The sequence below is a fragment of the Diabrotica virgifera genome, chromosome 5 (genome assembly GCF_917563875.1).
Source record: "Diabrotica virgifera virgifera chromosome 5, PGI_DIABVI_V3a".
Classification (NCBI taxonomy): Eukaryota; Metazoa; Arthropoda; class Insecta; order Coleoptera; family Chrysomelidae; genus Diabrotica; species Diabrotica virgifera.
In genome coordinates, this window is record NC_065447.1 from 173,701,755 (window position 1) to 173,716,090 (window position 14,336).

Here is a 14,336-nt window from a genome sequence, read left to right on the forward strand (position 1 = left end):
TTTCCGAAATAGGATTTTTAAAATTTCGCCGCTCACAACATTTTTGGGCCATTTTCCCCATTATTTCGCAAACATTGTTCTGTAACTTTTTTTTACGCATTTCTAGGTATATGCAATGGTACATTTAGTAGAAAGAGGAGTCAATTACCTTTAAAATGGTCTATTGTATAAGGTTGCTTGACTATTTTGAAGCAAGTTATGCTTTTTCAAGGTTTTATACTTTTAATGATTTTTGATATTTTTTATGATTATTTTTTAAATTTCTTATTATGACTTTTTTCTTGTACATTTAGGTATATACATTGTATAACAGAAAACAGCATATTTTCTTTACTTTAAAATTGTGTATTCCAAAAACATTTAGGAATATTTTTAAAGAAGATATCTGTAGGATACCCAAGCGTATCCGTAATTTGAAAAAAATTTTCAATTTTTTATTTTTTTTTTCAATTACAAGAATATAATTGTATATTATAACATAATTTTTAATTCCAAATAATTTTTCTTAATAACACTTGATATTGTGAAATATAAAGGTATTCTTTTTCTCATGATCATCTTTCAGTGCGTCACAGTTTTTCGATTTCTCTCTAACGCATTAAATTGTATGTGACAGAAAAAAAGGCACGTCTGTGAATACTTTGGTAATTATTATAGTTCGGTGACTATTCTAGTTGTCGATAGATGGCGCCATAATCAAAAAAGAATTATTTATTAAATAAAATAATAATATTATCAATATAATCTGTACAATTTATAAGACTATACAAATGAAAGAAAATACCATTTTATAAATGCAATAGACACAATTGATTTGGTTTTATTCCAAATTGAAAATAAAATTTGACAACTGTCAGATTTAATTAAAATGTCACGTTAGAATAAATGTCATAAATGTGTATTATCACGGACTTACCTTTTTTTCTATAATTTGTGACGCACTGAAAAATGTTCATGAAAAGGAGAATACTTTACTCCTAAGCAACATTCATATTTTTTAACATACCTCGTACACTATTGATAAAATTTTATATCTGATGATTGCATTTTAGGTTTCAGACTAGGCAGAGCATTTTATAAAGAATAACTTTTTTTCATAAAATTAATACTAAAAAAGTTTTCCATATGGTTCCAACTTAGTGGGACCTATTGCATGTGTATATGTCACATTTTTAAAAAGCATATCTTGTTTAAAAATAGTCCTAGAATTTTTTACAGTACACCATTTTAAAGTAAAGAAAATGAGCTTTCTTTTTTATTAGACAATGTATATATACCCAGATATACAATAAAAAAGTTATAATGAGAAATTTAAAAATAATCGTAAAATATATCAAAAATCATTAAAAGTATAAAATTTTGAAAAACCATATCTTGCTTAAGTATAGCCATACGGCCTTCTACGATACAACATTTTAAAGGTAATTGACTTCTCTTTCTACTAAATGTACCACTGCGTATACCTAAAAAGGCGTAGAAAAAAGTTACAGAACAATGTTTGCGAAGTACCAAGGAAAATATCCCAAAATCGCTGTGAGTGGCGAAATTTGAAAAATCATATTTTGGAAATTGTAAATCACAGGGACTTCTACCAAACGCCATTTTAAAGAGGAAGGATGGAAGTTCTTTTTCTGTGAAGCAATGCCTATACCTATATCCCCGTGGAAAAAAGTTATGGGGCAAAAAACAAAATTGTTATCTTTCATGTTTTTTTCGTCCTTTTCTTTTGGATATATTTTTGTAAAAAACATGTTTTTGACTTTAAAATGTGATATTTCGATAGTAAATTTAACCTGGAAAATTTTTTCTGTATACGTGTTTGCACTAAATGTGCATATAACTTACCCTAACTCTTTTTTAAAAACGCACCCCTTTAAATGGTAGCACTCCACGGTTTTTTCATATTTAGAGGTCCATTGACTATATGAAACAATAAAACCCTGTTAACGTTGTAGTTCCTTTCTAAAATACATAATCAACAGCCTATTAAGGCGTTATTTAAGAGCGTAGTCGCAAAATTTCGCTCCAATGCTTTTTAAATGAATTAATTTTTTTCAAACCCTGAGAAAGTTAATAAGTATTTTTGAAAAATTTAAACTCGGAATGAAAGAACCAATTAGCATTAAAATTTTTACAAATGAAAATATTTTTAAAATTACAAGTAAACAAAAATATTATAAAATAAAAATTTGTTTTAACTTCTTATTGTTAGATTTAATCTAACGAGCGACTGCTTACGTGACAGAAGAGGGAGCGACTGCTTACGTGACAGAAGAGGGAGCGACTGCTCCCGGGTTAAAGGGCATTTAAAATAGTGGACATGCTAAATAGTGGTAATCTGTGAAGTTTTTTAAAGATTTGAAACAACATGCGTTTTTAAAAGATAGGTACATACTGTCAGGGCCCCCGTAAGAGCTACTGACGCCTGTGTGCAAAAAAGGATTTTGGCACCCCTTAAGGCATTTTGGTTCATGTTTATTTATTTACTTTTTTGAAGGTAGGTAGGTACTTCAGGTAGGTTCTTGAAATAAGGCAAAAAACTGAACTTTAGAACTCATAATAAGTTTTAATGAGTTTTCCCCGAAAAGTGCTTCATTTTTTGGTTATTTCACGTTGAAATATTAGATTTGGAATTTGACGAATAAGAACGTATTTTTCATGAGCTTCAATTTTGCTTTTACTAGGTCTATAGACTTCATGAATATAAAATTTTTTGTTTTTTTATGCGCTACATTTTTGATAACAATATTTTTTTCGATAAAATAATTAGTTTTTGAGTAATTTGGGAAAATCCGTCTAAAAACGTGTTTTTTTTTGTAGAAAAATAAATATTTTCACTCGCAAATAACTCGAAAAGTGTTGATTTAGTTGGAAAACTCTATAGAACAAAAGTTGCTTAGAATAAGTCAGTTTATCCATTTCCGGACTTATTTTAGACCTATATTTTTTCACCCCCGAGAAGGGGTATCTTTCACTCCCCTTCACTTTAAGTGAAGGGAAGTAGAACCTAAATCCAAATTTTCTTGCAATTCTGTGGTGATCAGGAAAATTACACGGTATCGACGGTATTTCACGTTCAGTTACTGGGGTATAGGTACAATAGAAAAATAAAAAAATTGTAATAGCAATATTTTCCGAGACTTTGCTGTTGTTAATTACATCACTAAAATTTATATTATCAAAAATTTCTTGTTCCAATTGATAATTTTGCTAGCCCAGGCCATCTTTCTTGAAGCATTGCCCTTAAATGATTTTTAATGATTTTTAACTTCCAGAAAAAAATCGCTCGCCAAAAGCTACAGATATAGGCAATGTCAAAAGAATCCTTAGTGAAATGCTTACTACGTTTGAAAGGGTGGAGATTAAATTGTTTTCAAAGTAATCAAAACAACTTTAACGCTTTAATTTCATTAAACAAATAATGATTTGACTCGATATCCTTATTATCCTGATTAGTCATTCTTCAAGAACAAAACAACGTTTTAAAAAATCGCTGTCACCTAATTTAAATATGTTTCGTGTGCATTTATACCTGATCCTATTTAATGTCTCAACTTTTGTTAAATAAATTTTTCTTGCAATTTTTTTTCAATTTTTGACCCTGGGTTTTGGCGCCCCTAAAGGATGGCGCCCGTGTGCATAGCACACTTTGCACATATGGTCGCGGAGGCCCTGCATACTGTATTAGTATTTGCAAACAACATGCTATCATGATTATTGTAAAAAAATTCAATATTGGTCATTATTTAATGATAATAAAACATAAAATAAAGATTGACTATTTTCTTAATGTAAATAATAATATCTGGTACAACTATTCTCCTTCTTTTGACTTGATAACCCTAAGTGGATATTTGCCTATCTGGTCATTTCCTTTCATTCACATCTAACTTATGCTCTTCTCATAGATGGCCTTACATTCTTGGTTCTCGAGGCATCCTACATGTCATAAAAATATTTATTATCCAAAAATAAAACACTTACATTTGCATCTGGAATATGCACTACTCCAGTAGCAGAAACATCTTCTTCCCATGGTATGTCTCCAGTTGGATCTCTCATAAAATTGGTCATAGAACTGACAGTCAATTTCCTATCATAATCCTTATGAAAATCACCATCTTTATAGTGTTTTATAACATATGGATCATCTTGTGAGATTTTAAGTTTTTTGCACATCTTTTTGGCATCTCTATAAAAATTAAAAAGTATGAAAATACAATATAACAGTGTAAGATTTTATACATACGCTTGAGTCCACGATTCTTTACCCGTGCGTCATTAATACCTGGCGAGATAAAACACATACTTTTTATCTAGCATCATTCTCTTCCACGCATGAAACTCATGACAAACCAGCTACCGCATGTTATTAAGTAGAAACACATGTTATTTTTATGAAAGCTCTAGAATCAGTTCATTGAAAAGAGATAGGTACAAAAAAAGACGATTGGAGATGTATTCAGATTTTAAGTATTACAATTTGTGACGTTTCTGGTTTGTTTACTTTTGTGTCTGTCAGTCTGTTGAATTTTTTGCTGTTTTTTTGTCGAATTTTTGCATTTTGAAGTTTTTTATATTATACAAACAGTTGTTTTCACAATTTTTATATTGTCGGTATACTGTAAAAACTGACCAAGTCAAATTTTGTCAGTTTTGAGTTAACTTGACTAAGTCACTAAGAACCGTTGTTAGTTTTACCAGAAAAATTGACCAAGTCGTTTAAAGGTAATACAACCATCAAACGAAACTCGTCTATAATGACTATGTGCATAAAACAATTTTTTTTACATACAAAACTGACTAAGTCAACTTAGTCACTTTTGGCTGTCAGTTGACTTGTCAGTTGACTTGTCCGTTTATTGCGTATCGTTAGTTTATGATTCAGAACTACTTAGACTTTAAAAAGAGTACGATATTTTATACTTTAACACGCTTTAACAGTAATATTTATAAAGTATATTGCAAATACCACCCTCAGATGTGTCACAACTATAATATTCTTTTAAATTGTGTGTCTACAACTTTACAATCTATGAAGCGGCACCTCCAAATAATGCGCAATGTTATAATTGGACAGAGATTAATGGTCAACGTGGAAGCTCTGAAATTGGAATAGCATTGATCAAGTGGATAAAAACTCTGCAATCACATGATCAAAAGGCACCACTGAGATCAGTTTATATTCTGACTTATCAGAGATTTTCATATTCGTTCATTGCCGCATTAATTTGTATGTTGTTGTAACACACACATTAATATTTTCCAGCATAATTTTATGGAAAAAGGACATTCGTATACATGGAGGTAAACTCAATGCACAGTGCCATATAGTTAAATTTTAAAATACAACCTGTCATCGGAGCTGTAGCCACTTCCTGTCACTTGCTATTGCGTTTAGTGAATGTCCTATGTACTTATTTCGTATACTTTAAATGATGACGCACGGGTAAAGAACCCTGGACTTGGTAATCGCCTTGCAGCGAGACCAAAAACAAAAAGAAGAAGAAGAAGAAACCTGGACTCAACTGTATATGTTTATACGTTAACATGTATATAAATCTTTATTTTTGAAGTTATACTTCTTTAGGCGCGATTGAGAGTAAAATTTTTCATAAATCTGCGCGCATGCGCACACAGACAGTATGACATTTAGTTGCTAATCTTTCAAATTATGTATCAGCGCAAATAAGCCATTAAAATATTATATTAGTGTTTTTTAGTAAATGTATTATTTATTATAATTTTGTGTCTTTGGATTTGTCTTCCTTGGGCGTAAAATAATAAAACATCTATTTTCATATTTCACTTGTCACCGTGATGTGTAATTATGTATATCTGAAACGTCAGTAACATGCGCCTTGATGGCCTGGTTGGTAGAGCATTGGACCAGAGATCGAGAAATCGCGAGATTGCGAGTTCAAATCCCGGACGATTCATACTTTTTTCTTTTTTAATATTTGGCATTGTTAATTTTTTGTATTGTAACTGTTAAGTATATTTATTTCGTTGAAATTATATAATAGAAGTATAACTTCTTACGTGCATACAAAGTACACACACATTCTTTTTTTTTTGTTGATTTTTCCAGTCTGTCCTTTTTACAAGTTTCTCTGCAGTTCATCCTATAATCAAATCACACTTAAGAACAGTCTTAATCAGCCCTATTCTGTAACTTTTAACAAATCGATCAGAAATGACAAGTTGAATTGTAATTACTCGAAATCGGAATGTTTGATATGTATCGCATCGTTTTCGTACTTGGATTGGCATTCCGTAACTCACATCATAATCAGTGTAAATCTAAAAACGCCAACCTCTATTTGACACGCTCAGGAAAAGGTGGCAACACTGCACTGCAAAGTGAAATAAGTGTTCTGTGCGAAGAATTCATCAAAAAAGTAGAAATTTTGGTTTGTTTTGATTAAGTTTGACAAATTCAACACAAGAATTAAAAATGGCAAGTGGAAAATGGAACACCGATTGGGAACATGAACACCAAAGAAAAAAACATGTCCTAAGCATTTAAATTACATAGTAGACTTTATCTCTGAACATAAAATATGATTAAACGGAAAAAGTAAGTTTTTTCTCTAAGAAGAGTTTTGGTTTTCCATTTGAAACACACTAGATACGTTCAAATCTACACATTCTACTAGTAAATTAATTAGAGTAGCAATTCTTAAAATGTTTAAGCGCCAAGACCAATTACGATGTCGAAATGTAATCTTGACAGCTTATGTTGTTGAAATCAGTTCCTACCCAACGAGTTACAGAATACCAATTCCTACAAATTCCGATCCGACTTGTTGACCTATATTCGATTTGATTCATTTCTATTTGATTTGTAGTTACAGAATAGTCCTGAAAATCAGTCCTTAACTTTTTATGGGTCTTCCATCCAATTGAATTCATCAGTCTAAAATTGCATTATAATATTTTACAAAACAAAAAAGATGCTGTTCAAGACGTAACTGTAGTAACTGAAAATCAATTTTCAACCAGAATAACCATAGAATGGTTAGAGGTAGAGCAAAGATAGTCTTGGTCGTAAAGAAGGAAAGAAGAAATATCAAACAAGGAGTAAAAATGTCACATTTATTGAGACTACTAATTAGTGTTGGAAAATTCTCGAGAATGAAAAATCAGAGAACATTCTCGATATGGAGAATTTTCTGAGAATGAACCCTACGACTAGTGTTGCCCAAAATCGGTCTTGGTCTTGCAGTCTTGGTCTTGTTCTTGCATTTTCGCAAGACCAAGACCAAGACCGCTTTATTTTAGCAAGACCAAGACTGACCGTGCAAGACTTGAGCAAGAACAAGACTAAGCCTGCAAGACTCTTGCGTCTTGCAGTTAGGATTGAGTGTCGTTTTAGGGAATATAGTAGTTCGGGTATATGCTTAGAGACTATGAGACGCAAAAAAAGGTAAACAAAATTTGGAAAATTGGACTTATGCGCATTATGAACAATACAATAAACATACATAGCGAATCAAAATATACATTAACCCTCGTAAGGCGGTGCGGGGTGCAGCTGCACCCCAGACCTCGTTTTTCTTACCTATCTTTTTTAATAAATTTTTTTGATTTTTGTCCATTTTTTTATTCGCATGAAATTCAATTCTAAACACATTACACCCATTGCAGCATCTAAAAAGTTTTACGTTTACGTGATTTTTTAGAAAAATGGTGTTCCACTTGGAGCTAACAGAGCTACGGGACAAGGTCGGTGTTACTTATGTCAGAGAAAAAAGACCGAAAGTCCCGAAATAACTGTATTTTGTGTAAAAACTTTGTGTTGGTCACTCTGTGAAAAATTTCATGTGTTTATCTTGCAACGAGAATAATTTTTTTTAAGAAGAAATGGGTACTTTGTCTGTAAAATTATGTTTCATACTATAATAAACAAGTCCTAATTATCTTTCTAATCAATTTTCCCGACGTTCAAATATAAAAAATGGATATACAGATGGGGTGCAAATGCACCCCGCACCGTTGTTTACGTAAGAATCTAAGCACCGCTTTACGAGTACGAGTGTTAAAAGAACACTTGACATATTTATTTGACACGTACTCGGAGGTCATAATAAATTTGTACAATGTAAAAATAAAATATTTTATAATACATTCTTTCTTATATAGCAGACGACGCCTTCGCTCTGAAATTCATTGAAATTGTCTAGATTTTGAGAATAGGTCCTTTCATAAAATAATCTTGTGTTTTGACACCGACAGTAATAAATATCCTTTTGAAACTTGTCATGATGTCACCAAAGCTGATATAATACAACACCCACTTGATTGTTTTTCCTTATCAGTTTAAAGACTAAAGACTATCGTAGATATATAAACTTTTTGCAGAGTGTGCAATTATATCAATGGGTCAAACAAAATACCATTCTAGACAAATGTTCTTTAATACAGTCAAGTTTATGCCATTTATTGGATTTTTTGTGTTTTAACCATGTTTTTAGCACATGTAAGGTTATTAAATGCAAATGTTTATTAAGAAACAGACTGACTCCCGTGGGACATCGTAGATAGCTCAGTTAGTGAGAGTACCTATAGGCAGGGATAGTTTAGATCGTGGGTTCAAACCCCACCCGATGTGAGTTGTTTATACATTTATTAATTTGGTTGGTTTTGTAACTAAAGGAACAGAATCATGAAAATTGGAACAAAGGGGTTTTACAGAGTGATCTATTTAATGAAAATATTTTCATCTATTTCCTACTTCCGGTTATACCGGAAGTTGCTTATAACTTCATTTTTTTGAATGTGGTACCCTGTATATTTTTACTTACATTTTTAAATTCTCCTCGATGTCCTCGTTGTTAAAATGTTTAGTAATGTTATAAAATAAGGTAGTTTAAAAGAGAATTAAATTTTTTTCTTAATTTCGCCGCAATATTCACACCCTGTAGAATTGTAGTAGTGTGACATCCAAAAGTATATTTAATTGTTAGTATACCCCATTCCACGAATATAGGTACGACTCTCTTGGATTATCGCGACAACGAATATTTTACTGTGCAAAATATGAAGGACCAAAGAAAATTGCAAATTATATTGTTGTTTATTGGAGTAATTATTAGAGCAAAATACTTTCGTACTTCTTATGTTGCATACTAAAATATTCGTCGTCGCGATTATCCAAAACAGTCTTATATTCGTGGAATACACCATATAGCTAAATTTTTACTTTTAGAATACAGGGTTGGTCGAAACTCGGAATGAGTATTTTCTGAGTTTGCTTAAATGGAGCACCCTGTATTTTAGTACTGTAATGATATAATATGGTACTTTTTTATTTCTTAATAATTTCCTATACCTAACTGCTTTAGTTTGTGAGTTATTGGTGATTCAAGCCAAATATTATTTGCAACAAAAAATATGTGAAATTTTATTAGGTTGGCCGTGAACATAAAATGTTCGCAAATAATTCAATAACAAATAATTTTTCGGAAATAGATACATATTAATCTAGAGTCTAGAGTCGTACAAGTCTAGACTGATCCTAAAAATTACCAATAATTGTTGAGCTATCAAAATACCTACGTAGTTAAGATTGTTAGTGCGATTAACAATTAAGCACAAATTAAGGCAGTTAGGTATCGAGAATGCTTAATAAATAAAAAAGTACCATAAAATATCATTTCATTACAATACTAAAATACAGGGCGTTCCATTTAAGAAAACTCAGAAAATATTCATTCCGAGTTTCGACCAACCCTGAATATCAAATTCAACATTTAGCTACACTAATAATTTTTAACAATAGTAGACTATATTAAAAATCATTTGAACATAAATAAAGTTTTTGATGTCAAATAACCAATTCTACAGGGTGTGAAAACTGCTACAAAATTAATAAGAAAACGTAATTATCTTTTAAACTACCATATATGATATTACAAAACCTCATATTTCAGAAAGAAGACATGGAAGAGAATTCAGAAATGTAAAAATATACAGGGTGTCCCATTAAAAAAAAGAAGTTATAGGCAACTTCCGGTATAACTGGAAGTAGGAAATAGATAAAATATTTTCATTAAATAGATCACTCTTCAAAACACTCCATTCCAATTTTCATGATTCTGTTGTCTTTAGTTCTGGAGATATTTTTAATAGGAAAGTTTATCTGCCTCACCCTGTTTGTTAAGTCAAGCTGAAAATGTACCTATACTGTTACGTTGTTCTAAGATCTAAAGTAACGTTTAATAAATAGTAATATGCTAGTGGGCAACTGCGAGACTTGCAAGACTCTTGCTGCAAGACAAAGACCAAGACCAAGACCGGGAGTGCAATACCAAGACCACGACCAGGTGTATTGGTGCAAGACCAAGACCAAGACTTTTTAAGTCTCGTCTTGGTCTTGCATTTGGGCAACACTACCTACGACACACTTAGGGATATTGTTGAAGATGAAATAGGGTATTAAAAATCATGAAATTATATACAAAATTATGAGATTAAACAACAGTGTTCTTTATATATAAACAAAATACAAAAACAACAGAGAACACAAAATTTATTCGATAAAAAAATGAAAGTTTCTTCTAACAACAAATAATGCAAGTACTGGATGTGGCGATTTAATCAGAAAAACATGAGGTCTCAGGTTCAGAATCTATTTCTATCATTAGCTCATCCTGGTCATCTACATTCTGCATTTCAATGTACCGATGAGAAGTTGTGGGATTTTATTTTTCATGAGTCGTCAGCTTAGTCATGGATTGGTCTAAGTCTAAAGGGGCATTTAGACGGGCTAGTTTTTGAAGCAATAATATGTTGCCGAAAATATATATTTGGTATGTTTCTGGCAACATTACAGCCATCTAATGAAAATATCGCCGTTTGGCTGAGCCATGTGGCCGAAATTTTACTGGTATTTGAACACTATTATTGCAGTGCCTGATGCGTTGCCGATAAAGTCGAACTGCTGTGGAAAATTTTGCATGTTGCTCTGTATTTCTTCTTTATTTCCTGTACTCTGTTGAAATTTAATTTGGTTTTGTCAAAACATACAAAGAAAAGATGAATACGTGGTCAAATGAAATCACAACAAGGTTTATTAATGAAGTACATTTACGTCCAGAGTTGTGGAACTTGGCATACTTCTGGAGCTATGAGACAAATGGAAGAGTAGTGCACCCTGAATAAATACATTAAACTAAAACTGTCAGTATATAGGTATAAATAACAATTGCTAATCTTGTTGAGATTGGTATTGCGTTTCTCATGTTTGATATTTCTTCTCTATTCTTGGCCCTATCATTATTTATTAATAGTTCGAAATCACTTTTTGACATTCTTGTAAAATTCTTAAACAAATAATTGTCTAGCATTATTTCCATAGTTAAATTACTCATTGTTTCGCGTTTACTTAGAAAAGCCGTATCCACATTTTCCGTTTTTCATTTTTATGTATGTTTAGCACGATTAAGGACGCAGCAACTCTCAAGAGAATATTCTGGCTGAGAATATTCTCCAGAATATTCTCTTCTTACATCAGTACTACTAATACAGGGGCATACCAGGAAGAAATAGAGAATAACATACAGAAAGATAAAACCAATATTGAACAGGTTAATTCAATCTTGGTGGATACTCTAAAAAAGGTAAAGAAGTCATGTCATGTCAAGCAAACGGAGAAAAACGATAAACTCACAGAAAACACAAAAAATGTAACGTAAAAAAAAAGAGGGAAATAAATGAGAGCACACAACGAACATAGTAGAGGTAAGGAATTAAAACAAAACTATTTTAAAATTTAAAATTTAACACTAAAGAAACAACTCTGGTACTAAGGCAAAACCCGATATGTCAAAAATTATCGATTTTTCGTTTTTAATGCCAATATGTACCGGGTGTCCCAATAAGAATGGCTCTTGGCCATATCTCAGGAACCGTTTATAGAACAGCTTTGAGAAAAAAGTATTTATAACAAAAGTTGCCTCCGGAAAAGCCTGGAAATTATTTTCATAATTGTAGGTCCACCGCTAGAGGGCGTAATTGAATATCAAAAATTAAAAAATTAAAATTTTACAAAATTTACCTAATGAAAGGGCACTGGAAATCCAATCATCGTATTCTTTATAAAATTCTGTGCATATTTGATTTCACAATTTTAAGTCTACCTCTGCAATTAAGAGGTGGGGGTGAGTGGGAACCTTCTTATGAAAAAATGGATGTAAGTCCGGTTCTGCTAAATCGAATTTTGCATACTTGGTCTTGTTGAAAACAGCTCTTTTTCGTCAATGTAAGTGTCTTATTTTCGAAATAGCCTAATAAGTAATATGCAAGCTAGGAGGCGTTATTTAATTATTTTTAGAAATCTAGTTTTCTTTGACAAATATTAAATACAAGTATGCATTTTTAATCCTGTAGTACAAAATTAGACCAAATTAGCAACATAATACCGAAAACCGCATGTCGATACCTTTTTTCTATCTTGAGATATCTTAAGAAATGTGTAAATTTTAAACATAACTGTGATTGTCACCGGTAAACGAGGTTAAGGAAAAGTAGTGTGCTATGGAAAGAACAAATAAACATTATCCAGATATAAACGTATATCATTAATTAAAACAACACTATAAAATATAACAAAGGAATAAAAGCAACTACTTACTTAGGCTTAGTGACTGTATAAATGTTCAAATTGTTGCCCATCATTTTCGATGCAAGCATTATTTACTCTTTCAAGAGTAGATTGAATAGCAACAGATTTAACAGTTTTAGACTTTTATTTATGGGGACGGATTAAATACCTTATTTTTGCCGCTAGGCCCACTATGCGAGAAAACATGATCTAGAATCTAGAAAATACGAAACGCCATTCAAAGCATTGCGAAAGCAGAAATTGAGACTGCTGTTCAATCTACTCTTGAAAGAGTAAATGCTTGTATCGAAAATGATGGGCAACAATTTGAACATTTAGGTCGTCAATAAGTAAATAGTTGCTTTTATTTCTTTGTTATATTTTATAGTGTTGTTTGTCTTATTGCTGTTTTAATTAATTATATACGTTTACATCTGGAAAATGCTTCTTTGTTTTTCCATAGCACACTACTTTTCTTCAACTTCGTTTACCAGTGACGTTAACAGCTGTTTAAAATTTACACGTTTCTTAAGATATCTCGAGATAGAAAAAAGGTACCTATCGACATACGGTTTTCGGTATTATGTTGCTAATTTGTCCTAATTTTGTAATACATGATTCAAAATGCATATTAGTATTTAATATTCTCCAAAGAAAAGTAGATTTCCGAAAATAATTAAATAACGCCTACTAGCTGGCATATTACTTATTAGGCTATTTCGAAAATAAGACTTTTACATTGACGAAAAAGAGCTGTTTTCAACAAGACCAAGTATGCAAAATTCGATTTAGCAGAACCGGACTTACAGCCATTTTTTCATAAGAAGGTTCCCACTCACCCCCACCTCTTATTTGCAAAGGTAGACTTAAAATTGTGAAATCAAATATGCACAGAATTTTATGAAGAATACGATGATTGGATTTCCAGTGCCCTTTCATGAGGTAAATTTTGTAAAATTTTGATTTTATAATTTTTGATATTCAATTACGCCCTCTAGCGGTGGACCTACAATTATGAAAATAATTTCCAGACTTTTCCCGACGCAACTTTTGTTATAAATATTTTTTTCTCAAAGCTGTACTATAAATGGTTCCTGAGATCCATGGCCGAGAGCCATTCTTATAGGGACACCCGGTACATTGAGCGATGAAAAATATGATGACAAAACCATGGCTAAACGCATCCATGTAACCAATAGATGATAAAATTAGATTCCGATATGTCCACTATTACAACAACGGCGCGAACTTTTAAACTCATCTGCTTCAAAATCACGTTTTTTGATATATCGGGTTTTGCCTTAGCACCACAGAACTAATACCATAGAACAAAACAAACGCTAGAAGTTCTAAACCAAAAGTTGAAGACAGAAACGAGGAATATTTATAAGTTAAGAAATCAACATGGTCATGCTATATATTATGCACAATAAATCCTGAAAATCATCTACGAGTACTGTAGAACATTATATTAGTCGAGATAATCATATTCCAGAGGTAGAAATCCCAACAATACAAAATCTCGAGGATCAGACAAACTTCCAGATACAACCGAAAAGGAAATTAAATCAGCAATAAAAGGTATGAAGAACAACAAAACACCTGAAAAACATGGCATTGTAAGTAAAATGATAAAACTAGGAGGCAAATGTCTCATAGAAGCTTTAAAAACTCTTTATAATGCCTGCCCCATTACACCAGAAAAATGTAATAGTGGCATTATCATAAT

General features: G+C 31.7%; 1 protein-coding gene across 1 annotated transcript in view; it reads right to left on the reverse strand.

Annotated features, from left to right (window-relative positions):
• Positions 1 to 14,336, reverse strand: part of LOC126885214 (protein disulfide-isomerase A5-like) — a 63,389-nt gene that overhangs the window by 42,700 nt on the left and 6,353 nt on the right. Inside the window, exon 3 of the mRNA XM_050651668.1 lies at positions 3,985 to 4,192. Within this exon, the coding sequence (XP_050507625.1) occupies positions 3,985 to 4,192 (208 nt within the window). The remainder of the gene's footprint in view (positions 1 to 3,984; positions 4,193 to 14,336) is intronic.